This window comes from Podarcis gaigeae (assembly GCF_964106915.1).
Source record: "Podarcis gaigeae genome assembly, chromosome: 4".
Classification (NCBI taxonomy): Eukaryota; Metazoa; Chordata; class Lepidosauria; order Squamata; family Lacertidae; genus Podarcis; species Podarcis gaigeae.
Window position 1 is genome coordinate 105,715,882 of NC_139677.1, and position 27,077 is coordinate 105,742,958.

General features: G+C 42.9%; 3 protein-coding genes across 6 annotated transcripts in view; all 3 read left to right on the plus strand.

Moving 5' to 3' along the window:
* Positions 1-26,860, plus strand: part of LOC310843314 (uncharacterized protein) — a 79,119-nt gene extending 52,259 nt beyond the window's left edge. For 2 of the 4 annotated variants that reach the window (XM_083736476.1, XM_083736475.1), the window contains exons 2-6: positions 20,116-20,608; positions 20,809-20,890; positions 22,256-22,332; positions 22,451-22,577; positions 23,377-26,860. In XM_083736476.1, the coding sequence (XP_083592602.1) occupies positions 20,207-20,608; positions 20,809-20,890; positions 22,256-22,332; positions 22,451-22,577; positions 23,377-25,169 (2,481 nt within the window). In that variant the 5' untranslated portion in view covers positions 20,116-20,206 and the 3' untranslated portion in view covers positions 25,170-26,860. Of the gene's footprint in view, positions 1-17,921; positions 17,970-18,897; positions 18,951-20,115; positions 20,609-20,808; positions 20,891-22,255; positions 22,333-22,450; positions 22,578-23,376 lie in introns of those variants that run through there. The other 2 variants (XM_083736477.1, XM_083736478.1) reach the window with 2 other exon arrangements.
* Positions 1,695-14,425, plus strand: LOC310842829 (uncharacterized protein; the record flags this gene model as incomplete). The annotated part of the gene is made up of 5 exons (XM_083734969.1): positions 1,695-2,081; positions 10,192-10,273; positions 10,505-10,587; positions 10,706-10,832; positions 11,360-14,425. 5 exons carry the CDS (start codon positions 1,695-1,697, stop codon positions 12,718-12,720), a joined length of 2,040 nt encoding a protein of 679 aa, XP_083591095.1. The 3' UTR covers positions 12,721-14,425.
* LOC310843269 (uncharacterized protein) overlaps positions 17,785-27,077 on the plus strand; it is a 217,324-nt gene continuing 208,031 nt past the window's right edge. Inside the window, exon 1 of the mRNA XM_083736319.1 lies at positions 17,785-17,875. The gene's annotated coding sequence lies outside the window, so the exon portion shown is untranslated. The remainder of the gene's footprint in view (positions 17,876-27,077) is intronic.

Sequence of the window (27,077 nt, forward strand, 5' to 3'; positions counted from 1 at the left end):
CAAGTGCAAGAAAAGGAGACAGAAGCAGGGCAGTGGGGGTGGGGAGAACAACTCCTGAGGACCCCCGAATGAGACCCCCACTAGAGACAAGCATCCATTTTTCACAAGATACAAATGACTCTCTTGTCAGTCAGTTCTGACTTCATGCATTGACTGGAAGGCAGGAGCAACCAGGCTGATTCATCTCCCAGAAATCCCTTCCGTTCCCTCCACATTTTGCATTGCAATCTTCCTTCTAGGAGAGCTAGAGGCTGCTTCTTCCTCCTCCTCCTCTTTCTTCTTCCTCCTCTTTCTCCTCCTCCTCTTCCTCCTCCTCCTCCTCTTCTCCTTTTTAAAAAGGTCCTTTCCACCTGGCCTAGGGGGTGAGGCCCAGACTCACCCAGCCTTACTGTGTTAAATATCTATTCTGTAGTTGACCTCCTTTGTAATGTTTTATTTTGATATCTTTAAGAGAATATTTGTTTTCTGCTATGTTGCTTTGACGCCTGCCAACCTAGCAGTTCGAAAGCACCTCCGGGTGCAAGTAGATAAATAGGGACCGCTTACCAGCGGGAAGGTAAACGGCGTTTCCGTGTGCGGCTCTGGCTCGCCAGAGCAGCGATGTCACGCTGGCCACGTGACCCGGAAGAGTCTCCGGACAGCGCTGGCCCCTGGCCTCTTAAGTGAGATGGGCGCACAACCCCAGAGTCTGTCAAGACTGGCCCGTACGGGCAGGGGTACCTTTACCTTTACCTATGTTGCTTTGACTATGGACTATATAATTGAGTTTCTTCCAATGGTTTTATTTCTATTTTATTGATTTTGTGGGATGTGAATCTGCAGTCAAGTACAAGATTCCTGCAGTGGACACATTAGGGGATGTTTTCTACCACTCAGGAGAAGACTTCCTATTTCCTCCTGAGCTGGGACAGACTTCCACTCCATGTGACTTGAAGAGGGTGCAGTCTGTTGTAGTAGCATGGAGGAGCACACGGCCTCCATCTTCTGATCAGTGTGTCTTCTCCATTTTGTATGTTGCTGTGTGTTTGGAGAAGTGTCTCCTTAGTCGCAGTCAATTGGGACTAACTTCTTTATGGAATAGTTCTAGTTGTTATGTAACCTAAGCCTGCCTTCAGGGATATGTCTGTGAACGTGAATGAATCTGTGAGTAAACTACTTTTATATTAACGTGAGTCAGATTATTGTGTTTATTCATTTAAGAGGGATTGCAAGGGATTTTACCAGGAAGGAATTTTTAATAGTAAGACTCAGATGAGTCAGCAACAAGCTGATCGCTGCGTAATCTAAAAAAGGGGGATGTATGGAACTCTGCTAGAATATGGAACTTGCTAGTGCATGTTAGGAAGGATATCATTCAATAATATATCTTCTTCTAACTCCCCAATTATCCCCACGGATTTAATATGCTGTAAACCACTTTGAGATTTCTCTTTAAAATATAAAGTGTTATAGAAATTTAAATAAATAAAATAGCTCATGGTTTGGGCTGTGGTGCAGTCCAGCCCTGGTTCCCTCCAAGACTCATCCATGCTTGCTCTGGGATCCTTTTTCTTCTCCTGATATTAGACAGCTTTCGTAACTGAAGAATGTATTTGCTTTGTAGGATTTGCTAGAGCTTCTCATTCAGACAGAGAGAACTTGGCAGAAGACCAAAGGGTTCCTTCCGATCTCTCAGAGGCTCCCTCAGAGCACAGATGGATGAGCGAGACTCAGCTGGCCCTGGAGCAGGAAGGGGCCATGGCAGTGGGGGATTGTGGGAAAACTCTGTGCAGAAGATCCTGGGTGAGGAGGACACCCTCCGCTCAGAGGTGCAGAGCCAGCAGTTGAGGCAGTTCTGCTGCCAGGAGGCCAAAGGACCCCGAGAGGTGTGCAGCCGACTCTACCACTTTGACCGTCAGTGGCTGAAGCCAGAAAGGCACACGAAAGCTGAGATGCTGGACCTGGTGATCTTGGAGCAGTTGCTGGGTGTCCTTCCACCAGAGATGGAGAGCTGGGTGAGGGAATGCGGAGCAGAGACCAGTTCCCAGGCGGTGGCCCTGGCCGAAGGTTTCCTCCTGAGTCAGGCAGAGGAGAGAAAGCAGGTGAGAGAGACTTTCCTCTAGATACTCCCAAGGCCTCCAAACAGGACAGAAAACATCCCATCATGCTCTACTGATGGCTCATTTTTTTTTCTGGGAAGGCATCCATGGAATGAGTTCTGACATCCTTAAAGCTCTTGGCCCTGACATTCATTTTTTATTTTTTATTTTTTTAATATATATTTTTATTAGTTTTCCAATATAAAACTATACAAAACAAAACATCCAATTTATCACCAACATCTTTTTTTTTACTTCCATCAGCATGTCTGATAATTCTCCGTCTTTATCACTTCTTGCACATTTCTTAATTTAATATTGCACTACAATAATATCTTAATTTACCTTTTTTAAAAAACAATATTTCTACCATACATTCTCACAGAGCTTCCTGAAAGCTTACAAATGTTATCTGGTCATCACATATAGTTTTCTTTAAAAAAATAAAAAATTATTAAGAGTTTTTTTAATACAATAAACAGAGAAAAACAACATAAGCAAAAAAACAAACAAAAAAGAAAAAGAAAAACAAACATAAAATTTAGCATCTTATAATAACCAGCTTTTCTTCATTTTTGGACTTCCTCACGTCTCTCGCTCCTACTTTCCAAATTTATAAAACTTTGATCAGCAATTTATCTCCTTATTTCCATTCTTATTGTACACATTTCCAATGTTTTATCCCTAACTTTGAATGTTTCTATCTAGGTCTTAAATACCTAATTTTACCATAATATTTATTCAAAATTTATTTTTCTCATAGAGTTCACTCATTCTCATAGTCTTTTCACCAAACTTTATGGTGCCCTGTTAATTTCAAATCTCTCATCCTTCTTAGCACTCATATAGTTTACAGTGTTTTTGTAAGTAGTCCTTGAATTTCTTCCAATCCTCTTCCACTGCTTCCTCTCCCAGGTCTCGGATTCTGCCAGTCATTTCTGCTAGCTCCATGTAGTTCATCAGTTGCATCTGCCATTCTTCCAGTGTGGGCAAATCTTGAGTTTTTCAATATTTGGCGACAAGTATCCTTGCTGCTGTTGTTGCATACATGAAAAATGTTCGATCATTCTTTAACACCTTACAAATGTTATCTGGTCATCACATATAGTTTTCATATAATCTGTAAATTTAATCCAGTCTTCAGTGAATCTCTGGTCTCGTCGGTTCCGGATCCTTCCTGTTAATTTATCAAGTTCTGCGTATTCCATTAATTTCATTCTCCATTTTTCAATCATAGGTAATTCTTCTTGTTTCCATTTTTGGGCCATTAGTATTCTTGCTGCCGTTACTGCGTATAAAAATAACTTCCATTCTTTCTTATTAATTTCATTTCCTATTATTCCTAATAGAAATGCTTCTGGTTTCTTAACAAATGTATATTTCAACATCTTTTGTAACTCATTATATATCCTTTCCCAAAAGCATTTCACTTTTTTACACTCCCACCACATATGGTAAAATGTTCCTTCTTTTTCTTTACACTTCCAACATTTATTACTTACTTTATACATTTTTGCTAATTTTACTGGTGTTACATACCATCTATATATCATTTTCATCACATTTTCCTTTATTATAGTACACGGAGTAAATTTCAGTCCTTCATTCCACAATTTAACCCAGTCTTTAAATTGTATATTATATCCAAAATCTTTGGCCCAATGGATCATAACTGATTTAACCTCCTCGTCCTTTGTATACCATTCCAATAATAATTTATACATTTTAGACAAAATTTTTACGTCATTATTCAATACTTCCAATTGATATTTTGATTCCTTGTTGGTAAAACCTCTTTCTAATACATCTTTTTAAAACATTTCAATAATCTGAAAATAATCCAACCAATCATTTACATTTTCTTTTACTTCAACATATGGTTTCAGTTTCCATTTACTTCCTTCTTTCATTATTAAACTCCCGTATGTTATCCACCTCCCCCTCATATTGATCTTCTTCACACTCATCACCTCCAACGGAGACAACCAATGTGGAATTTTTGACTCCAGTAGGTTTTTATACCTATCCCAGACTTCTATGAGAGATCTTCGAATGATGTGGTTTTTGAAACCCTTGTGCACTCGTTTCTTGTCATACCATAGATATGCGTGCCAACCGAATCTGTTATCAAATTCTTCCAAATCTAACAATTCTGTGTTCTCTAATTTTATCCATTCTTTCAACCAACAGATGCACGATGCTTCATAATATAATTTCAAGTCTGGCAGGGTGAAGCCTCCTCTATCTTTTGCATCTGTCAGTAATTTAAATTTTATTCTCGGCTTCTTACCCTGCCAGATATACCTTGAAATCATTCTTTGCCACTCCTTAAATATTGCCGCCCCTTTGATTATTGGAATATTCTGAAACAGAAATAACATTTTCGGTAACACACTCATCTTTATCGTTGCAATTCTTCCCCAAAATGATAACTTCATTCTCCCCCACACCTCTAGATCTCTCTTAATTTTATTCCATATTGGTATGTAATTATTTTGAAACAGATCAATACTGCTAGGGGTTAACAAAATCCCCAAATATTTAACTTTCTTAACCACCTCTATCCCTATTTGTTGCTGCATTTTTTCAATTACCGTATTTTTCGCTCTATAACACGCACCTGACCATAACACGCACACAGTTTTTAGAGGAGGAAAACAAGAAAAAAATATTCTAAATGAAACAGTGGATGTATGATTTTTGTGGTTCATGCTGTGGCCACAGACATGTGATCTGACAGTGAGTTTGGGGTAGCCCAATACAAAAATCCTGAGGATCCATGTGGATCCGTGCTTTGTAACCACGTTTTAAGTGGGGAGGGAAGGAAAAACACTCAAGGGACAAGGAGCACATGTGGGGGGTGTGGAGAAGGATGCTGCGAATAATGCAGGAGAGGCTCCTCTCCGGCTTTGCTCCTTTAAAACAAGCAGGCTCTGCTTCTCTCCCTCCTCCCCGGCAAGAAAACCATGATAGTAACCACTCTGAGACAAATCAAGAAAAATTGCGACCAACACTCTCCCCCAACAAGCGCAGTGAGGTCAAAACACACACACACACAGAACTGGCCCTAAAGTCGCAGGGCGCTGGGAGAGCGCAGGGGCGCAGGGAGAGTGAATGGAAGCAAGAGAAGGAGAAGGAGCCCTCGGACACAGAGAGACACACAGAGTGTCAATCCTAAAGTCGCATGGGCGCAGGGAGAGTGAACGGAAGCAAGAGAAGGAGAAGGAGCTCTCACACACACACAGACACACAGTGTCAATCCTAAAGTCGCAGGGGCGCGCAGGGGCGCTGAGAGAGTGAACGGGAAGCAAGAGAAGGCGAACGATGCCTCACACACACACAGAGTGTCAATTCTAAAGTCGCAGGGGCGCAGGGAGAGTGAAGGGGAAGCAGGAGGAGGAGAACGATAGCTCAAGCACACACACACACACACACACACAGTCCCTACAGTGGCTAATCCAAAATCGGACAGCAAAAAACTGCAGGCAGGGACAGAGAGCACGGGGTTGTTTTAAAGCAGCCAACCCCGCTCTGATTCTCTCCCTCCTCCCGGCTAGGCTGGCTGAAAAGCTTTGCTGCTACTTAGCAGCTCAGTGGGGAGGAGAGAGGGACATAGAGGACGGGGTTGTTTTAAAGCAGCCAACCCCGCTCTGCTTCTCTCCCTCCTCCCCGGCTCCGCTAGCTGACAGGAGCCGCTTACACCCGCTTTGCTGTTTCAAAGCGAGCCACGGACTGCTCACGACTGCAGCAAATTCCCCCGCCATCTGTAGGCATTCGCTCCATAACATGCACAGACATTTTCCCTTACTTTCTAGGAGAAAAAAACTGCGTGTTATGGAGCGAAATTTACGGTATTTCTTGATCCATATTTTTCACAATTATTTTTGTCTTTTTCTTATTTAATTTAAAACTCGCAACCTGACCAAACTGTTCTATTTCTTCTAACACCTCTTTAACACTACTTATGGGATCTTCCACTGTTATGACCAAGTCATCGGCAAAGGCCTTTACTTTATATTCATTTTGACCAACTGTCACTCCCTTTGTTAGCTCATTACTTCTTACTGATCTTAGAAAGACCTCCAGAACCGAAATGAATAACAATGGTGAAAGAGGACACCCTTGTCTTGTGCCTTTAGTTATTACAATATTTTCTGTTGTTACATTATTAACTATTAATTTCGCTCTTTGATCAGTATATATCGCCCTTATACTATTAAGGAAAGATTGACCCATATCCATAAATTCAAAGTTTTTCAACATAAATTCCCATGAAATATTGTCAAAGGCCTTCTCAGCATCCACAAACATTAACATCGCTTGTTTATCGTTCCTGGTACAGTGGTGCCCTGCAAGACGAACGCCTCGCAAGACGAAAAACCCGCTAGACGAAAGGGTTTTCCGTTTTGGAGGCGCTTCGCAAAACGAATTTCCCTATGGGGTTGCTTCACAAGACGAAAAAATCTTTCGTCCCCCGGGGTTTTTTTTTTTTGCTTTTTTCGCCCTTTTCCTAAGCCGCTAAGCCGCTTATCAGCTGTTCCGCTGATAAGCCGCTTAACAGCTGATCGCTGGAAGCCGCTTGACAGCTCTAGCACTAATCCGCTAAGCTGTCAATGGGCTTGCTTCGCAAGACGAAAAAACCGCTAGACGAAGAGAATCGCGGAACGAATTCTTTTCATCTAGCGAGGCACTACTGTAGTCAGATATTCCATTATATTTATTATATTTCTTATGTTGTCTTTTTTATTATTTTTAAATAATATTTATTGCATTTTCCAACAATTTAAACACTACAAAAAAGAAAAACCATACAATACAATACAAAAAAAACACACACACTACATAACACTAACAAAACACTAACATTAAACTAACAAAACAAAACAAAAACAATTTAAAACACATCAAATAATTTCAATATCTTATCTTTCATCCACTTATTTCCGTGAACTCCTCACACCTCCCTTTTTGTATTCCACTTCTACTAATTGTTTCAGCAATTCCTTTCCATCTTCCTCTGTTTTCTATCCTATAATTATCTTAGCACATTCTAGCCTTATTTTTTCCTTTAATACTCTATTAATCCATTTATACTTAATTCCTTATAACATTTCTACTAAAGCCATATAACTTCATTCCAACATTTTTCTAACATTCATTAATTTTACATTATTTCCGTAAATAATCTTTAAACTTTTCCCAGTCTTCTTCCACCGACTCTTCTCCCTGGTCTCGGATTCTGCCAGTCATTTCCGCCAGTTCCATACAGTCCATCAACTTCATCTGCCTTTTTTTCCCCTTGAACTCCCACCCAAAGATGATTTTATTCCATTTCGGGACATCTTTAAAAGTTCCCACTCTTAACTGTTGTACTTCTAAGTTCTTCTGATAATGCCAACCCAATATTCTATCTCTCTCTTCTTTAGTTCGAAGGGTGATCCAGCAGTCTCTTATTCTGTTCTTCTCTTTTTTCCCTCCTCTTCCAAATCTGAAGGACCTCACAATTCTAAACTCTTCTTGGCTCAAGTCCAAGTCCCAAAAGTCAGCGAGTTCCTGTGTGAGAAAATCTGTCAAACTTTCCTTCTCAAATTCAGGTAGGGCTCTGATCCTCAAATTCGTCTGTTTTTCTTTAAGTTCAATCATAGCAAGCGTCAACTTATGTTCCTCGAGTTGCCTCTGTGAGGCTGGGACTCTCTCTCTCTCAAGTTCTGTTACTTTGCATTCAGCAGCAGCGGCTTTCTCCCTGGCTTCTTCCGCAGTCTGCCGTATCAGAATAGATTCCTGTATCAATTTCTGGATGGTTTCTGTATTGGTATTCACCTTTTGTCCCAAATTATTTATACTTTCTGTATTTAAGTCAATTTTAGTAGTTGCGGCATCCACTTTCACATTTATCGCGTCTGTTTTCTTGTTAAGCTGTTCCAGTGAATCATTTATCTTATTTAATGCAATCGCCAAAGCTTCTTCTGTCGGCATTTCTCTTGATTTTAAATGAACTGATACAGAAGCAGCCGCAGAAGAAGCAGGTAGGTCTGGTGTTGAGCCTCTCCTGGGTTGCTGCAAAGTCCTCCCAGACCTTAATGTTTTTTCTACAGTTTGCTGATCTGTTTTTTCCTTCCCATTTGCCATAACACTTAAAGATTCAAGGTCAGTCCCAGAGTCTCACAGTTTTTTCTCTTACTGCTGGAAATTCCCCTAGCCCAGCTCTTGTAAAACAACCAGTTTCAAAGGCTTCCACTAGGGGGAAACAGTTTCTATTTATATTAATCAGCAATGTCCTCTTTTGAACACAGTTTCAAAGCAATCCAAAGTTAGTTTCAATTTTCAGATACTTTTACTTCTTTTAATGTTGTCTTTCATCTGCCTACCAGGAAGAAAACCTGCTTGGTCCTTATGTATCATTTCCTTTACTATCTTTTTCATCCTATTTGCTAATATACTTGCAAACAATTTATAATCATTATTTAACAATGAAATTGGCCTATAATTTTTAACTTGTGTCAGGTCAGAATCTTGTTTTGGAATAAAAGTTATATAGGCTTCTTTCCATGTTCCTGGTATTTCTTGGACATATCTTTCATTTGTCCTTTTCGTTCATTAACTGTTAAGTCTATTTTTTTAACTGTGACATCTATTTTTTTGTCCATCTGTTCTAATTTTGTCTCTTAAATTTTTCTCACTTTTTAAAATTTCTTATTTAATTTCTGCAAACATCTTTACTATTTCCCCTTTTAATTCTGACTTTTGCCTTGAACTTTTTCTTTCTACTGGTACCGCCCCTTCACTTTTTTTTTGAGTATGAGACATTCCTAATATTAAATATTAGCTTCTTGCCACTTGTATGGCTAATCCAATCCACGCTCCAACAGCCAGGGTTAAAATATCCACTTATTACAATAGCCTTCTTGCCACTTGTTTGGCTATTCCCAATTTCCCGACAAAATATCCACACAAAAATAAATTATAAAAAGAAATCCCAAACTCCAAAAACAAGCCTCTAAGAAGAAACAAAAGACTAAAACTTAGCAAAGGAAGCAGACTTTATAATCCACGAAAGGGAAGGGGAAAAAAGGGGAAGAAAAAAAATCAAAAATGTCCAAATATAGTCCACTAATCCACTCCCAAGTCAACGTCCTTAAAGTTTTTATTTATATCGGAAAGAGAAAGAAATTCTCCCTTTCCGAGAATTAAAATGGCGCTGCTTATTTTCCTGCGTCACAGAAATTGAAGCAAAAAAGAAAGGGGGGAATACAGTCTCCAAGAAAAAGAGAAGCATTCTCAAAGTCCCATAATCACAAAAATAAAAAAAATGACGAAAGAGAACAGCCTCTGTCTTCTAAGAACTTTACCACTTAATCCATCCCTCCACCATAAAAAAATACAAGGTACATCAAAGGTCTTAGAGGCACTAATTGTCTGTTACGCAGATCTTTTGTAATCGAAAGTAGAAAGTACAGAGGTCCATTTCCGACGTTCCCAGAAATTTCACAAAAAAGACTAAAAAAAAAAGGCTTTTTAAATTCCTCATCCCTCTTAGCGTTAATTAAAGGTCCATAAAAAAGATTTCTAATCGCCAAAGTAAAATCCGTTTGAATTAACTTACAGTTTTGTCCCGTTCTGTGAATCCTTCCTGTGTATACTTAGAATTCCAGACGAGGCTGACCTCCTTTTTCCCACCTCGTCCTCATCGAATTGTCTCCAATTGTTATTTTGATTTTTTAAATCCTTTTAAGTCCTTTTAAATTCGAATTCTTAGTGTTTGAGAGCCGATCGCTTCTGCGCACAAACTCGGGGCTTCGCTCCTGGAGGATAGCTTCCCACTGCCTGCCTTTCTACCCCGCTGCTTTCGTCTCCTCCAAAGGAGGTTACCTGGCGGCCGGGGGAATCGCAAAACGGCCGGGCCGGGATCCTGCCCCCTGGATCTCCTTCCAGGGGTGTTTTGGGGGGCTGCGGCGCCCTTGCTGCACCCCCCTTTTCCTCCCAAGAGCTGGATTCCCTCTCCAGAGAGAAATCCCGCTTGTCTTCGCTCCCGCGATCAGCTGGAATTCTCTCTGACATTCATTTTTTAATCCTTCTCCCCATTCTCTCTTTTGAATCCTTGTTTGTTTTTCAGGGAAAGGATCTCTTTGCAGAAATGGACCAGATTTCTTCTGAGACAGAGAGGCCTCCATTGGACACCAGAGAGAGGCAGCTGGGTAAGGAGGGAGGATTTTTTTCTCTGTTTAGTCTCATTCTGTTGGTTTTCCAACTCATCAGGGAGGGAAGATATATTTTTTCACACATAACATCTCCAATGCACCCAAATATCCAAATGCACTCAGCAGACGAGACTTTCTCAAAGGCCCCTCTGTAGTTTGAGATGCACTGATTTACCTGCGAGACAAGAAGGCACTCTGGGCCTCCCCCTTACCTTTTTTCTCTTGCAGGTGACACAGTGATACTGGCTAGACCTCTTCATCCATCTCTGAATGGGGACAGAATGGAAGCAGCGGCTGTGGAACCAGATCAGGTCAGGGGAAGCTGCCTTGTGGGGACAGAGGCCAAGGGGTGGAACAATGTCCTAGCTCAAGGAGTAGTGATGAACAACAGTGTTTTCTCAGAGGAGGACATTTCCCTTCTTCTTTTAGGGTCCAGTGTGTTTTGAAGATGTTGCTGTTTGTTTCACGGATGAGGAATGGGAGTTGCTGGATCCTGACCAGAGAGCTCTGCATAAGGACGTCATGGAGAAGAATCGTGGGATCGTGGCCACTCTCAGTAAGGCTCCCTGTGGGATCATAATATCTGTTTTTAAATTCAAAATTCCATATGTGACGAACCTCATATATTTTCACAGAACTCAGCAGCGCCCCCTACAACACCAGATATCACAATCCCCCCCCAAAAAAAAACCTTGAACAGTAAATTACTGTTTTTTCTGTGAATGTTCTTCCTCCAGTTGCAGCTTATTAAACAAGGATCAGCCTGGGCTGAACTCCCCAGACCCTTTTAAGTATAAATGTCAGAGTTGTTAGGGAAGTTGAAGTAGCTTCTGTCAGGTTTTCTGTTTTTGTTTTTCCTCCCGTCAGTCTTTGGTTGTCCAAAGAGAAGACTGACATTGGAAATGGAGGAATGCCATGATGGAGGCCAACAAAATCGATTCAAGAGAAGAGCCAGGCTTGTCGAATCACAGGTTCCCCTAAGGATGTCGGTTGATCCCCGTTAATTAATGCACCCAACCCTTCAGAAAACCATCCATCTAGCCCATTTGTGTTATTCCTCTAATCCATTTCTCTTCATTGTAGATAGAGATGGACTGGAAATTAAGAACATGGGTGAGCATGAGAAAATCCCCACAATGGAGAAGCTGAATAAATATCTTGAAAGTGGAAAAAATTCCTATTCCACTTGCCATCAAAGAAATCCCATTGGGAAGAAACCATATCCGTGTGTGGAATGTGGAAAGAGCTTCATGAAGAGCTCCTCTCTCACTTTCCATCAGAGAATTCATACAGGGGAGAAACCCTATCAGCGTGTGGAATGTGGAAAGAGCTTAAGTCAGAGCACCAATCTCACTTCACATCAGAGAATTCATACAGGGGAGAAATCCTATCAGTGTGTGGAATGTGGAAAGAGCTTCAGTCACAGCCACCATCTCAATTCCCATCAGAGAATTCATACAGGGGAGAAATCCTATCAGTGTGTGGAATGTGGAAAGAGCTTCAGTCAGAGCTCCAGTCTCACTTCCCATCAAAGAATTCATACAGGGGAGAAACCCTATCAGTGTGTGGAATGTGGAAAGAGCTTCAATCACAGTGCCAATCTCACTTCCCATCAGAGAATTCATACAGGGGAGAAACCCTATCAGTGTGGGGAATGTGGAAAGAGCTTCAGTCAGAGCAGCAATCTCACTTCCCATCAGAGAATTCATACACGGGAGAAGCCCTATCAGTGTGTAGAATGTGGTAAAAGCTTCAGTCACAGCCACCATCTCAATTCCCATCAGAGAATTCATACAGGGGAGAAATCCTATCAGTGTGTGGAATGTGGAAAGAGCTTCAGTCAGAGCTCCAGTCTCACTTCCCATCAAAGAATTCATACAGGGGAGAAACCCTATCAGTGTATGGAATGTGGAAAGAGCTTCAATAAGAGTGCCAATCTCACTTCCCATCAGAGAATTCATACAGGGGAGAAACCCTATCAGTGTGTGGAATGTGGAAAGAGCTTCAATCAGAGCGCCAGTCTCACTTCCCATCAGAGAATTCATACAGGGGAGAAACCCTATCAGTGTGTGGAATGTGGAAAGAGCTTCAGTCAGAGTGCCGGTCTCACTTCCCATTGGATAATTCATACAGGGGAGAAACCCTATCAGTGTGTGGAATGTGGAAAGAGCTTCATGAAGAGCTCCTCTCTCACTTCCCATCAAAGAATTCATACAGGGGAGAAACCCTATCAGTGTGTGGAATGTGGAAAGAGCTTCAGTCAGAGCGCCCATCTCACTTCCCATCAGAGAATTCATACAGGGGAGAAACCCTATCAGTGCGTGGAATGTGGAAAGAGCTTTAGTCAGAGCGCCAATCTCACTTTCCATCAAAGAATTCATACGAAGAGTGGAAAACCCTTCATTATACAACTTTCAGTGCTAGGGAAAAACACACCGGTTTAAACAGGCCTTTGGCTGATTGACATCTAATGCCCTTTTTAAATGTGGTGGGGAGTTGGGGGTTTCAGGTTTTGGGCTGTGTGTTTTGTGTTTTCATTGTGTGATTTTATGTTGTAACCGTCCTGTGACCTGTGAGTGTAGGGAATGGGAGCCAACTCTTAGAGTCTGAGGGGTCTTTGCCCCCCAAAAAGATATTTGAGGGGGCCACCCCCCCAGTTCATAGGAACAGCCATTCAAATGGCATGCTTGCACCGCATCCTCTGACTGTTTAACTGAGGCGGGGCTTACTAAACCCCTCCTATATTTTATTCAAGTTGGCACCCCTGCTATAGGGCGCTATAGAAATGAAATAAATAGAATAACACCATCTTGATCGCCTTCATCTGCACATGTTCCAGCTTGACAATATCCTTCTTATTATCATCATTTTTAAAAAATTATGTGCCTATCACCTGAGGATTTCACGGTGCTTCACAACATAAACAGACAGGTTGAAAGCAGGGCTTTCTCAAAAACAAGTTAAGCCCGATAAATCTCTCTTTTTCATTTCTTTTTTTGGGTGCAGTTACAAACTTTGTAGATCAGGGGACTGCTGTTAAAATACTGCATCTCAATTTCAGTAAGGCTTTTGACAAAGTCCCCTGCGACATTTATGTGAGGAAGCTGGTAAAATGTGGGCTGAATGAGGTAACTGGTGGATTTGACTGACTGAACCCAAATTGTCCTCCTCCATGGTTCCTCCTCATCCTGGAGAAAAGTGACAAGAGGGGTACTGCAGGGTTCTGTCCTGGGCCCATTGTTGTTCAACGTCTTTATAAATGTCTTGGATGAAGGAACTGAGGGGATGATCATCCCATTTGCAGATGACACCGAACAGGGAGCGGAGGCCAATGTGGCAGAAGGCAGAATCAGATCAAGGGCAGGAATAGTACCACTTTCTTCTGCCTTGGTCTGGCCCCACATAGAATACTGTGTTCAATTCTGGGCACCACAATTTAAGAATCTCAACTTTTGTTTGCCAGGGGCGGTGGGGGGTTACAGGTTTTGGGTTTTGGGTTTTCATATTGTGATTTTATGTTGAAACCATTCTGAGAACTGTGGGTGTAGGTGTCTGGTCATGTGGGATTGCTATGAGGAATTATGAAAAATGAAGCAAGCTACTGTGTCAATGGTGAAAGCATCGCTTTGACTGGGTTTGGGTCATTGACTTGATTTCTGATCGATCCCACAAGCCTCTGCATCTCTGCCCCATTTTCTCTATGTCTGTCAGTCACGTGTAAAGCATTCTAACACAGACCAGTTGCTTACCAGGCATCCTGGGTACATAAAAATAGGGAGGTAGCTTTGATGTAGCTTCTGTTAATCTTTAGGTAGATCTTAGGGCCAGGAACAGAGTTCACATGGATGTGGTAAAATGCCTGTCTTTCCTTTTACTGCTGGGTTTATTACCACCGGGGTTTGTTAATTTCTCCTTGGTTCCTGTTTATTTAGCCTGTATGCATGCTCAAATAGTAAATAGTTCTTTGTAGTTAAGAGGCTTCCTCTGATCTGACTTTGTCCCCACGTGAGGATTTTTTGAAATGCTCAGAGGAAATCTGATTGGTTCTTACAAACGCTGTGTTAAAGTTCTTTTGTTAATAAAAACGACCTGGGCCAGGAAGTGGAACGCGCACTTTCTCCCAGGGTCTTGCTGGTCAAGCCTCGTGTCTATTGTATTAATCAGGGTCCAGTCCGTCCTTGGCCTTCAGAATGCAACAGCAGCGAACAGGAGCCAACTTTTAGAGGATGAGGGGTCTTTGCCCCTTCATAAAATATTTGAGGGGTGGCACCCCCCCCCCAGTTGATAGGCATTGCCATCCAAATGGCATGCATGCCCCACATCATGTATTGATTATGCGAGGAGGGGCTTACTAAACCCCTTCTATATTTTCTTCAAGTTGGTACCCCAGGTATAGGGCGCTATAGAAATTAAATAAATGCATAAATAAAGCAAGACCATCTTGATCGCCTTCATTTGCATATGTTTCGGCTTGTCAATATCCTTATTATTATCATCATTTAAAAAAATTATTTGCCCTTGATCTGATTTCTCGGTGTTTCAGAACATAAACATACAAGTTGAAAACATGGCTTTCTCAAAAACTCGTCAAGCCAGAGAAATCTCTCTTTTTTTCTTTTTTCTTTTTGGATGGAGTTAGAAAGTTTGTTGATAAGCGGGATGCTGTGGAAATAGTCGCCCGTGATATTTATGTGAGGAAGCTGGTAAAATGTTGGCTGAATGAGGTAATTGTTAGGTGGATTTGACTGACCAAACCCAAAGAGGACTCCTTCATGGTTCCTCCTCATCCTGGGGAAAAGTGACAAGAGGGGTGCTGCAGGGTTCTGTCCTGGGCCCGTTGTTGTACAACGTCTTTATAAGTGACTTGGATGAAGGAACTGAGGAGATGCTTATCACATTTGCAGTGTGGCAGAAGGCAGAGTCAGTTCAAGGGCAGGAATAAAGGTAAAGGTACCCCTGCCCGTACGGGCCAGTCTTGACAGACTCTGGGGTTGTGCGCCCATCTCACTCAAGAGGCCAAGGGCCAGCGCTGTCCGGAGACACTTCCGGGTCACGTGGCCAGCGTGACATCGCTGTTCTGGCGAGCCAGAGCCGCACTCGGAAACACCGTTTACCTTCCCGCTGGTAAGCGGTCCCTATTTATCTACTTGCAACCGGAGGTGCTTTCGAACTGCTAGGTTGGCAGGCGCTGGGACCGAGCAGCGGGAGCGCACCCCGCCGCAGGGATTCGAACCGCCGACCTTTCGATCGGCAAGTCCTAGGCGCTGAGGCTTTAATTTATTCTGCCTTGGTCAGGCCCCACCTAGAATATTGTGTTCAATTCTGGTCACTACAATTTAAGTATCTTAAATTTTGTTTGCCCGGGGAAATCAAGAAGGTGGGGGAACACAATCCATCTTCCTTTTATAACACGTGGCAAATGTTTATTGAATATATAAATTGTTAAAACTGTTGCAGGAATCCACCCAGCACTCACGGGAAAATGTATCGTTGTCTTTTAGAACAGGCACCCCCAAACTCTGCGCTCCAGATGTTTTGGGACTACAACTCCAATCATCCCTAGCTAACGGGACCTGTGGTCTGGGATGCTGGGAATTGTAGTCCCAAAACATCTGGAGGGCCGAGTTTGGGGATGCCTGTTTTAGAATAATGAAATGGAACTTTAACACATGACATGCTGAAAGTCTGAAATTCCATCAGGACAAGTTACTTTTTGTTTACTGTTGTAACTATTGCTTTCTGAATATTTATCTTCTGTACCATGAAGATAAAGAAAAATAATGTTTTTTAAAAAGGAGATGGGGAAATCATGTGTACTATTCCATCAATCTGCTTGCATGTGTTGAGTTTTATTTGGAGACTGTAACTCCCAGTAATTTCATTATCTGTATGTGTTTCTCTGTGTTCAGCACACGTGATTGCAGGTGAGACTGAATAAAACACTTCATCGGAAAAATCAGAAGCATTTAATGTTCCCTGGACTTTTAATAATAAATAATAATAATTTTATTATTTATACCCCGCCCTCCCCAGCCAAGGCCGGGCTCAGAGCGGCTTACAAGCAATAATAAAAGCAAGATGAATGGTTACAATTTAAAAGCAAAATTAAAATACAATATTAACATATTGAAATATTAAAATATTAAAATTTAGCCTCATCGCAGGAGGAGAAGGAAAAAAGAAAGAGAGGGAGGGAATCAAATTGGCTCCAAGTCAAAGGTCTGGCGGAACAACTCTGTCTTACAGGCCCTGCGGAAAGAAATCAGATCCTGCAGGGCCCTGGTCTCATGAGGCAGAGCGTTCCACCAGGACGGAGCCAGAGTTGAAAAGACCCTGGCTCTGGTTGAAGCCAATCTAACTTCCTTAGGGCCCGGGACCACTAGGGTGTTATTATTTATGGACCTTGAGGCTCTCCGTGGGGCATACCAGGAGAGGCGGTCCCGTAGGTACGAGGGTCCTAGGCCGTGAAGGGCTTTAAAGGTCAAAAGCAGCACCTTGAACCTGACCCTGTACTCCACCGGGAGCCAGTGCAGCTTGAAAAGCACTGGGTGAATATGCTCCCATGGCAGAGACCCCGTGAGGAGCCTCGCTGCAGCATTCTGCACCCGCTGGAGTTTCTGGGACAGCTTCAAGGGCAGCACCGCGCAGAGCGAATTACAGTAGTCAAGCCTGGAGATGACCGTCGCATGGATCACTTTTTCCCGCTTTTCTTTTTGGTGCCTGCAAAAATAAATAAATGTTTGCTTAGGCAAGCCCATCCAGATATTTAAAATGTGGTAAGGTAAAGGTAAAGGTACCCCTGCCCGTACGGGCCAGTCTTGCCAGACTCTGGGGTTGTGCGCCCATCTCACTCAAGAGGCCAGGGGCCAGCGCTGTCCGAAGACACTTCCGGGTCACGTGGCCAGTGTGACATCGCTGCTCTGGCGAGCCAGAGCTGCACACGGAAACACCGTTTACCTTCCCGCTAGAAAGCGGTCCCTATTTATCTACTTGCACCCGAGGGTGCTTTCGAACTGCTAGGTTGGCAGGCGCTGGGACCGAGCAACGGGAGCGCACCCCGCTGCGGGGATTCGAACCGCCGACCTTTCGATCGGCAAGCCCTAGGCGCTGAGGCTTTTACCCACAGCGCCACCCGCGTCCCCATTTAAAATGTGGACATGTATTTTAATCTGATTCTCAGCAAACGGTTCATTTGTAATTATTTCTAAATATTTTAAATAGCTGTATGTAACTTCTTTTACTGATGGGAAAAGGTCTGTATGTGTGTGGGGGGGGGGGTGTGAAACCGGGTACCACCTGACCTTGCTGTGTATCTGGAGCTGGAGCTGCAGAATTGGTCCTTTTCTCTGCAAGCTGCTCCTCCACTTTCCGGCGAAGGGAGGGAGATGCTCAGAGTCCAGCCAAGAGCCTCACCCCACAAAGGGATATCTGGGCATGGGCGGAGCTGGGGGGCAGCTGCCCCCCTAAATCCATAAAAAATAATAAGAATATGAGGATCTGCCAAGCGAGAGAGGGCTGAGCTGGAGGGACTCGGCTTGGCAAGGGTTAAAGGGAAGTGAGCTGCCTTCCTAGAGAGGACAGGAAGCAAGGGGGGGCCAGGTCCTCCAGAGCCAAGCCCCCTCCCTCCCCAGTCCTTTCCTGCTTAGGTGTCTCTCCTGCAAGGGCTGCTTCTCTGTCCCCCTCCTGGGATCTGGTGAGTCTCCTCTCTCTCCCCCCAGAGGGTGCAGTGGGGAGAGGGGGGGTCTCTGGGCTGCAGCAGGGGAGGGTGCCTGGGGGGCCGGATCTGCTCCTGCAGGGGGGGGACCCCAAGTCAGGGAGGAGGAGAGGGTCCTGCCAGGGAGGGGCCAGGTCTGCCACGCTCTCCTTCCTGCAGATCAGAGGATCCCAAACTCATTTGGCCCTCCGCCCCCCCTTTCTGAAAAGATCTACCTTCTTTACACAAAGGAGTCCCTGGGACTTTAACTCTGTGTGACGTCGCTCAGCCTCATTGCACAACAGAGGAAACATCTGCAAATGGTTTTCCAAAGCTGGACGAGGAGGTGGACTAGCCCCCCCCAAAAAAAAAAACCATGGGGAGGAAGGAAGGAACGGTGGGAAAGAAAGGCCAGGAATAAAGAGAGGGATCCCAGCCCATAGTCTGGCTGCTACATTGCAAACCAGTTTCCCAGTGTCTCCCAGGGCAGCCCCCCACGGAGGCCACTGCAGCAATCCCCTCGCACCCAGAGCAGGGCATCCCAGGACCACATCCTCTCTCTCCCAAAGGGATTGTTGCTGGCAAAGCAGCCGGAAATGGGCGCTGCTACTCACCGAGCCTCCAGGGACCTGGGCGTCAATGGCTGTGTGTGTGTGTGTGTGTGAAGCTATCTGATAGAATAACCATAATAAATTGCTGACCTAAATTCCAAAGGAGATGTCTTTGGCCCTGCCCACTTGGCCCTCAGGGGGTTGTCCAGATACATTCCTGGCCCTCAGAGGGGAAAAAAGGGACCCCCACCCAGGAGTCTGTCTTGAGAGTGGCAGAGAGTCCAAGTGCAAGAAAAGGAGACAGAAGCAGGGGAGAAATGTGCCCTGAAGTGGGGGTGGGGGGAGAGCAACTCCTGAGGACCCCCACTAGAGCCTAGAGCTTTTGTGTCTGTCTTGCAAGGGCTGCATCGCTGTCCCCTGCTGGGATCTGGTGAGTCTCCTCTCCACTCATTTGGCCTTCCACTTCCCATTTGGGGGGGGGGGGGAGAGAATGACACCAAGGCAGGATACAGCAGGAATATGACTTCCCATGATCTGGACTCTAGACTTCAGTGGATGCTGCCTAGAATAGCGCTAGCTTTCTTCTTCTTCTTTTGCATTCATCACAGGTGGGGACAAGCAAGCGATTCCAGCTGTTTTCACCAGATTTAGCTGGCTCCCCCCCCCCATTTTTCATTCTGCAGTACTAAGTGGGAGAAGCTGCAAGAAGTTCAGAACTCTGCATAGATTAAGATATGAGCCAGAAGCTGCAGACTGCTTGGAGACCTTGCCCAGTTTGTCTTTAAAACCCCAAAATTCCTCCATGATGGCTTTCTTGTCAACTTTCGCATTGCTGGGCAATGCTTCTGTTATTTTGCACAGTTCTTCTTCTCCGTAGTTACTTGTAGACTACATTCCCTTTCTCCTGTGGGGAAGGAATGGGGTCTGTGATGCAGACCCCCCAAGTGTCCCTATTTCACAGGGACAGTCCTGGATTTTGCAACACATCACAGCACTGAATAAAACAATCCGGAAATGGGTTTCACATGTAAGTCAGACCAAGCCCAGAGAATAAAACATCACCATAAGCAGAGAACATGGACTCAGCGCATCTGGTCTTAAAGGAGCCTGAGAATTTTATTCACTGACTGACTCCTCTTAGATTTCACCCACTTCCTTCCAGATCACAAAAATGGCACAAAATTTCAAAAGCAGAATATAAATATATACTCCCTGTTTCATTCCTTTATGCTGCTCTGCCTTTCACAAAACCTGTGTCCTCGGCCCAGGCAAATTCTTGGCAGTCAGGGCATACCGAAACATCAGAGAACATCTCCAGCCATGGATGTTCTCACTGCAACTTTGAGAAAGTTGGTGGATTAACATTTTTCCGGTGAGGATTTATATCACTATTGTTGGTGCTGGTAGCCTCTTCTTCCTCATTGTCTGGTTTCCTAACAATTTTGGCATTGCTGCTAAAAAAAAAAATCTAAAATGTTTCCCCCCCATACTGTATTTATTGACAAAGGGATTTTGCAGGATTCTTGGGTGCTCAGTAGAGAGAGAAGAGGGTGTGTAAACTTTATACAACTTTATACACTGTATTTGCTTTGTAGGATTTGCAAGAGCTTCGCACTAAGACAGACAGAACTTTGCAGAAGACCAAAGGGTTCCTTCTGATCTCTCAGAGGCTTCCTGAGAGCATAGATGGATGTGCGAGACTCAGCTGGCCCTGGAGCAGGAAGAGGCCATGCCAACCAAACTGGGAGCAGTGGGGGGTTCTGGGAAAACTCTGTGCAGAATATCCTGGGTGAGGAGGACACCCTCCGCTCAGAGGTGCAGAGCCAGCAGTTGAGGCAGTTCTGCTGCCAGGAGGCCAAAGGACCCCGAGAGGTTTGCAGCCGACTCTACCACCTTGACCATCAGTGGCTGAAGCCAGAAAGGCACACGAAAGCTGAGATGCTGGACCTGGTGATCTTGGAGCAGTTCCTGGCTGTCCTTCCCCCGGAGATGGAGAGCTGGGTGATGGACTGTGGAGCGGAGACCAGTTCGCAGGCGGTGGCCCTGGCTGAAGGTTTCCTCCTGAGTCAGGCAGAGGAGAGAAAGCAGGTGAGAGAGACTTTCCTCTGGATACTCCCAAGGGGCTCCAAACAGGCCGGAGAACATCCAAAAATGCTCTCCTAATGGCGCATCCTTTTTCTGGGAAGGCATCCATGGAATGAGATCTCACACCCTTCAAGTCTTTGTCATTCTCTTTGTAATATTTCTCACCATTCTTTCTCTGTTTTGAATCCTTGTTGGTCTTTCAGGAAAATGATCATTTTGCAGAAATGGACCTGGATTCCTGTGAGACAGAGAGGCCTCTGTTGGACATCAGAAAGCGGCATCAGGGTAAGGAGGGAGGAGTTTTTTCTCTCTCCATTTGGTCATATTCCTTTGGCTTTGAACAGGATGGATTTGAATCAAATCATTTGTTTTTACCGAAAATCTCATTCTTGCAGGTAGAATCTTAATATTTACAGCCAGATGAAGGTTTCATTTTTAGAATAATAAATTTTAGGAGTGGTTTTTACAGTTTTATCAAAGATTACTGATTTGGTTAGAAATACATAGATAATTATGGAATTATTGTCAGGATCCCTAAGATAGCTGTTTGTATTTGGACAACTTTTCTGTTGTACTTTATTGGAAGGAGAAAAATAAATAAATAATCATTTCCTTAATAACAATTTAAATATTTTATTTAACTAAAACAATAACATTACAGCATATGTATCCATGTTTTTTAACTGGCGTACAGTAGTTAGAGATTTTATTGTTTAGACAGTGCCAGTTGAGCCCTGGGAAGAAGGGCCTAGAACCCGTGAACTCTTATTAGTTGACTGGCAAGCACTTCAAGGTCCCAAGACTTGTGGAGTATTCTGGTCTCAAGGTTGCACTTTCATTTTTGCTGCTTCACACTTAGCTACTTCAGCAGATCTATTATACTCCCAACAATCTATTCATTGAACTTCTTGGAATTTAGCATTTAAGAGTAAAGGGTTGATTCTGTGTATATAAATTTGCAAAGGGAGAATGGGATTAAGGTTTTCTCCTCAACTCTGTATGTTTATTTTATAGCATTTTTCCTGTGAAGAAAAGGCATGATTTTTGCGGACACAAATTCACTCTTTTAAGAACTGCAAAAACAAACATCTGTGATAATATCTTCATGTTAGAAAAACTGCCCCAAATATTCTTACAGAAACCTCTGGAATTGCATGACATTGTGAGTGGATTAATGGAATTCATTTACCAAAAAATTTAGACATTGTATATAAAGGCTCATGCTACATAATTAAAAACAAATCCTTATTTCCTTATGAATAGCCTTTGAACTATAATGTTACTTAAATAGAAAACTATCAATAGAAAGATTTTTCCTCCAAAAGCAATTTATTTTTAAAAATCAGATTTAAATTTTTAAAAACCCTGTTTATTTTATATATTTTTTAACCATTGCTTTTCTAACCTACCATGGTTTTGAAACTCATTTGTGGGTTCTTTTCATCTTTTGTTGGGGGAGATAGTGGGATCAAGAGCCCAGAGGTGGGGAGATATATTTTTCACAACTAACATCTGAAATGCACCCAAACATCCAAATGCACTCAGCGGGCCAGACTTTCTCAAAGGCCCCTGTGTAGTTTGAGATGCACTGATTTACCTGTGAGACAAGAAGGCACTCTGGGCCTCCCCCTTACCTTTTTCCTCTTGCAGGTGACACAGTGATACTGGCTAGACCTCTTCATCCATCTCTGAATGGGGACAGAATGGAAGCAGCGGCTGTGGATCAGGTCAGGGGAAGCAGCCTTGTGGGGACAGAGGCCAAGGGGTGGAACAATGTCGTAGCTCAAGGAGTGGTGGTGAACAACAGTGTTGTCTCATAGGAGAACATTTCCCTTTTTCTTTTAGGGTCCAGTGTGCTTTGAAGATGTTGCTGTTTGTTTCACCGACGAAGAGTGGGAGTTGCTGGATCCTGACCAGAGAGCGCTGCATAAGGACATCATGGAGGAGAATCGTGGGATCGTGGCCTCTCTTGGTAAGGCCCATGTGGGATCATAATATCTGTTTTTAAATTCAAAACAGCTCTCTATGATGAACCTCATATATTTTCACAGAATTCAACAGTGCCCCTTACAACACCTGGGATTTTAATATTCCCACCATTAACCTTGAACAGTAAATTACTGTTTTTTCTGTGGATGTTCTTCCTCTGGTTGCAGCTTCTTAAACAAGTTCTGGTCTGAACTACCCAGACCCTTTTGCCTGTAAACTTCAGAGTCTTTAGGGAAGTTGAAGTAGCTTCTGTCTAAAGTAGGCTTTCTATTTTTGTTTTTCCTTCTATAAGCATTTGGTTAACAAAAAAGAAGACTGACAAATCTGGAAATGGCAGATTGTTCTGTGTTTATGTATTTTTCTTTGTGTGTTTTTGTATTCCTTTCTATGCACAATAATAAAAGAATAGTAAAAATAGTATGTATATATAAAAAAGAACAGTAACAAAAATGCAAAACAGAAAGAAATTTAGAAAACCATTAGAAGGGGTTGAAGGAAGTCTAAGGCTGTCAAAGCCAAAGATTTATTATGTGGTATTGGAGCTGTAATGTTGGAAAATATGTGCAACTAATATGTGCAATTAATAAAAATAACATATATATTTTAAATTATATATCACAGGTTCCCCTAAGGATGTCAGTTGAACCCCGTGAATAAATGCACCCAACCCCTTAGTAAAACCATCCATCTAAACCACTTGCGTTATGCCTCTATTACCAATGTTAACAACTATTCCTCATTAATTTCTCCCTGAGAATCTAATCCATTTCTCTTCACTGCAGATGGTGAACGACTGGAAATCAAGAACAAGGGTGACCATGACAAAATGGAGAAGCCGTATCAATATCTTGAATGTGGAAAACGTTCCCATTCTACTTCCCATCAAAGAAATGCCATTAGGAAGAAACCATATCAGTGCTTGGAATGTGAAAAGAGCTTCAGTACAAGCTCCTCTCTGAGTTCCCATCAGAGAATTCATACAGGGGAGAAACCCTATCAGTGCGTGGAATGTGGAAAGAGCTTCCGTAAGACCCACCATCTCACATCCCATCAAAGAATTCATACAGGAGAGAAACCTTATCAGTGTGTGGAATGTGGAAAGAGCTTCAGAAAGAGCTCACATCTCACTGCCCATCAAAGATTTCATACAGGGGAGAAACCCTATCAGTGTGTGGAATGTGGAAAGAGCTTCAGTCAGAGTGCCCATCTCACTTCCCATCAAAGAATTCATACAGGGGAGAAACCCTATCACTGTGTGGAATGTGGAAAGAGCTTCAGTAAGAGCTCTCATCTCTCTTCTCATCAAAGAATTCATACAGGAGAGAAACCATTTCAGTGTGTGGAATGTGGAAAGAGCTTCTGTCGGAGCACCGATCTCACTTCCCATCAAAGAATTCATACAGGGGAGAAACCCTATCAGTGCTTGGAATGTGGAAAGAGCTTCAGTATGAGCTCCCACCTCAGTTCCCATCAAAAAATCCATACAGGAGAGAAACCATATAATTGCTTGGAATGTGGAAAGAGCTTCCGTCGGAGCACCGATCTCACTTCCCATGTAAGAATTCATACAGGGGAGAAACCATACGATTGCTTGGAATGTGGAAAGAGCTTCCGTCGGAGCAGTGATCTCACTTTCCATCAAAGAATTCACACTGGGGAGAAACCCTATATATGCTTAGAATGTGGAAAGAGCTTTATTCAGAGTGCCCATCTCACTTCCCATCAAAGAAGTCATACAGGGGAGAAGCCATATCAGTGCTTGGAATGTAGAAAAAGCTTCAGTACGAGTTCCCTTCTTACTTCCCATCAAAGAATTCATACAGGGGAGAAACCCTATACATGCTTAGAATGTGGAAAGCGCTTCCGTCGGAGCACCGATCTCACTTACCATCAAAGAAGTCATACAGGGGAAAAGCCCTATCAGTGCTTGGAATGTGAAAAGAGCTTCAGTACGAGCTCGCTTCTCAGTTCCCATCAAAGAATTCATACAGGGGAGAAACGCTATCAGTGCATGGAATGTGGTAAGAGCTTCAATACGAGCTCCTATCTCACCTTCCATCAGAGAATTCATACAGGAGAGAAACCCTATCAGTGTGTAGAATGTGGAAAGAGCTTCAGTATGAGCTCCTATCTCACTTCCCATCAAAAGATTCATACAGGGGAGAAACCCTATCAGTGTGCAGAATGTGGAAAGAGCTTCAGCTATAGCTCCCATCTCACTTCCCACCAAAGAATTCATACAGGGGAGAAACCTTATCAGTGCATGGAATGTGGAAAAAGCTTCAGTACGAGCTCCTATCTCACTTTCCACAAAAGAATTCATACAGGGGAGAAACCGTATCAGTGCATGGAATGTGGAAAGAGCTTCAGTACGAGCTCCTATCTTACTTTCCATCATAGAATTCATACAGGAGAGAAACCCTATCAGTGCAGGGAATGTGGAAAGAGCTTCAGTAAGAGCTCCCATCTCACTTCCCACCAAATAATTCATATGAAGGGCAGAAAAACCCTTCATAATACTGCTTTAGTCGCCAGCCAGATATTCACCTCTTTAACCTGGTCTTTGGCTGATTGACATCTAATGCCTTTTTAAAATGTGTGGAGGGAGAGTGTAAGGTGTTTTTTGTGTATGTGTATTTTGGTTTTATTATATTGTGTTTTTATGTTGTAACCACCCTAAGACCTGTGGATGTCGGCTATCGGAGCCAACTCCTAGAGGCCATGGGGTCTTTGCCCCCTCCCATTATAAAGTATTTTAGGGGGCAAGACTTCCGGTTCCGGTCTGCCTTAATGCCACTCCCACTATAGCGGTTATCGTTAGCAAAGAATAAACATAGATGATTTGAGAGTAATTTTCCTTGCAAGCTCCCCCCAGGACCCGGGGGGAGTTAGCTTCACTCACAGATCATCTCGGTACCTGGCTCTTGCTCCGGCATGGAATCCGAGCGGCTGAGTGCGATAGCACTTTTCTTATCTGTAACCCTCCTACGCAGCCATTAAGAAGCAGAGGGAGTTCTGTTTACTAGAATGAATTTAGAACTAATATACAGACATGTGCTGTAAAAGATGGGAAAATATCATAAACTGCTAAATTGAAAAATTGTCCAGTAGCACTTTAGAGACCAACTATGTTTGTTCTGGGTATAAGCTTTCGTGTACATGCACACTTCTTCAGATACACTGAAACAGAAGTCACCAGACCCTTAAACTGAAACAGCTACAAAGCCATAATGATTCAAACTGGAAAGAAGACTTCCTTTGATGTAAAATATGGTGTGTGAGGGGGAGGGAGCCTTTACCCTTTCTTTATATATATCATGTTTGCTACATAAATGATTCAGCAAACCCCCCTTGAATGCGAACAACCTGATAAAAGGCAAGAGAAGAATGGGATTATACTTACAAAGTACAACAGAAAATAGAGCAGTGTGAGAAAATTGAAATGAATTTAAAACATTGAATTTCCACTGTATTGCAATGGGATGACCTGGATTTTGATCTTTGAAGATTGGCCAAGGCTTGGCAGGACGCCAAATCATAATTGAGAGAGTTGGACGAGAAGCAGTAGGTGGAGTCTTGCTAGAGATTTGGCAGGGCGCCAAATTACTCTCTAGACTCAAACAATAATAACAACAAAAAGATGGCGTTTGACACAGTTGAAATTACAGGTTCATTCTCTGGGAATAAAGGAAAAGAGCGGAAGTAGCGATGCTGTGCAGGACATGATGGAGAAGAGGAAGGATGAAGAAACATGGATAAAATAAACATCACACACAGGAAATATAGGGGATACAGAATTCGTCTTGCAGAAATAAAATTTAACAAATGTGTTAATACGAATGGAAGTCAAAAACTTTGAAGCTGCTGATAAGGGATTAAGATCAAGACAGTATATAATTGGATTACTTAAGATTTCAGAAGCAGGATGAAATTAAATTATCTCACCTTGAAATCTACCATGCAGGAGGCCACACAAAATGTATAATTTGCTTTATAATTGATATATATTTGAATTGTAATTGTAATTTGAGATTGATAAAATGCTGTTTACATCAGTTTTTTTTTTACAAAAACAAAATAAAATTTCAGGGGGCCACTCCCCTGTTGATAGGCATTGCCATTCAAATGGTGTGCCTGCATCACATCCTGTGATTGATTATGCGAGGTGGGGCTTACCTGCCCCCCCCCAATATTTTATTCAGGTTAGCAGTCCTGGTATAGGATGGTATACAAATTAAATAAATACATAAATAATATTAGATCATCTTGGTCATCTTCCTTTGTACATGTTCCAGCTTGTCAATATCCTTGTTTATTCTCATTTTTAAAATTTATGTGCCCTTCATCTGAAGATTTCACAGTGGTTCACAACATAAATATACAGGTTGAAAGCATGGGTTTCTCAAAAACAAATTAAGCCAGAGAAGTCTCATTTAGGGATGGAGTTACAAACTTTGTTGATTAGGTGACTAGAGAATTTGGG